We start from the raw sequence: 2,009 nt of genomic DNA, 5'->3' as shown, positions 1-2,009 counted from the left end.
AAATAAAATAAAATTTTTTTTTAGAACCTTATAATTTTTTAATAAGAATTTAGTTATTCAAATTATTATTTATTCGTAACACGTTGAACAATTTTTTTTTGAAAACATTTTTGTGTGTATTTAAACCGCATTAGAATAATTATTATCATCGTGTTTTATTTTTCGTTTGTTGTTGTTTCCACGACATTTATTATAAGGATGTTTTTAAAAGTATGAAAACCTCTAATTTATTTATTTTTTTTTCTCTCTCTCTCTCTCTCTCTCTCTCTCTCGATATTTTCGAGATTTGTGAGTGCGTGTGTGTGATTTGAAAAAAGAGAAAGAGAGTGAGAAAACGAGTTTGATTTGAAATTTTTTTTTTTTTAAAAAACTTTGATAAAACATTGGTTTTAATATAATAAGGGTTGTTAATGATGGCCGAATAAAAAGGCGGCAGGCGGGCGGTCGGTCGGTCGATTCGTTGCGATATCATCGTCTAACCGGCCTTATTTACGATCAGCCTCACGTCTAATTAATTTTAATCCGTCTTGTTTCTCTCTCTCTTTCTTCCTTCCCGTTAAAAAAAAAAAAAGAGTGAAAAGTTAAGAGGCTCTGGGCCGTTAAAAATATATATATATATATATATATTTATTACCACCCTAAAATCGACGTAATAAAAAAAAAGAAGAAGAAGTAAACGGTAGTTGAAGAATTTTTTTTTTTTAATAATAATTTAAATTAAAATATTGTTTTGGTTGTTGTTGTTTGTTGTTGTTGTTGTAAAGTTTTTTGTTTTTTTTTTTTTTTTTTTTTTAAACCTTATTTGATTATAAAAAGATAATAATAATTTTTTTTATTATCAATTAATGGTGCTGGTGCCCAATTATAAAATAATTTATTGGGTTTTTTTTTTTTTTTTTTTTTGGTTTTTTTTTTTCTCTCTCTCTCTCTCTCTCTCTCTTAACAATTTATGTATGGTTTTATTGATTGTTGTTGGTTTTATTTAATGCGTGGTACGATTTGATCAATAAGAGAGCAATTTGCAAAATATTTGTTTTATCATTACCTGATCATTTTTCCATAGGCTCAACATATATCTATTAATAATAATAAGTCTTTGAATTCCTCGCGTTCGTTCGTTTGTTTGTTTTCGTTAACCGTAATTCTATTCATTTTAGTAATATTTGGCATTAATTAATGTAACGAATCGATCAGGCAATCATAATAATTCAAAAAACCAATTTGTATTTTTATTTTTTTTTTGTTTATTTCTCGGCTTTTGAGTGCTATTATCCATTAAAATCGTGCAATTGCTTGTTAGCACGTTTTTTTTTCTTTTTTTTTTTTTTTATTGGTACGTTCCTCCTCATCTGTTTAATTTTTGTAACTAGTTTCTCCGGGAAAAAAATATAAAAATTTTTAATTCGAAGTGACTAGTTAAAAATTGTTTTAACGGTTTTTAATTATTTTTCTATTATAACATGAATGAGGAGAAAAAAAAAAATTTTCAATCGCGTTCCTAATTACGTGTCAAAGTCACGTTTAGTTTAGAGACGTTTCCGTCTCCTTTAATTTCCAAAAAAAAAGTTTTATTTTAACGGATCTTTCACAAGGAATAAATAATATCGATTTCGATCGATCGATCGAGAGATGAAAACAAAAAACGTCAATCGATTTTTTAACCTAATACATTTCAATTATCAATGCCCCCAAATTGAAATATCAATCTGAGTTTTCTCCTCGATAAAAAAACAATAAAGATATTTAAAAACTCATTATTTTTTTTTTTTCCAGGCCCCCGGTTGAATTGAAAATTGACCCCGAATGGTCAAATTTTATCCAAATAATGTCTTAATAATAATAATGACGCTTACTTGTATTTTTTGCTTTAACTTTGGAATCGATTAAATATTATTTTTATATTAAAAAAAAAAAAAAAAAAAAAAAGTTTTAACTACCTCGTGAGGGAAGGAGAGGAAGGGGGAGGGGAAGGGGAAAGAGATCGAAAGGGTCAAAAAAAATGTTTTTGA

At 27.0% G+C, this 2,009-nt stretch overlaps 1 protein-coding gene across 1 annotated transcript in view; it reads left to right on the top strand.

The window, feature by feature from the left end:
- Positions 1-1,999: 1,999 nt before the first annotated feature.
- Phum_PHUM074100 (uncharacterized protein) overlaps positions 2,000-2,009 on the top strand; it is a gene marked incomplete at both ends in the record, with an annotated part of 1,464 nt that continues 1,454 nt past the window's right edge. The window contains one exon of the mRNA XM_002423562.1: positions 2,000-2,009. Coding sequence (XP_002423607.1) covers positions 2,000-2,009 — 10 coding nt within the window.

Source organism: Pediculus humanus, genomic scaffold (assembly GCF_000006295.1).
Source record: "Pediculus humanus corporis 1103172107423 genomic scaffold, whole genome shotgun sequence".
In the NCBI taxonomy this organism is placed as follows: domain Eukaryota; kingdom Metazoa; phylum Arthropoda; class Insecta; order Psocodea; family Pediculidae; genus Pediculus; species Pediculus humanus.
The sequence above is the reverse complement of the archived record's forward strand: the minus strand, read 5'-3'. Positions and strand labels throughout refer to the sequence as shown.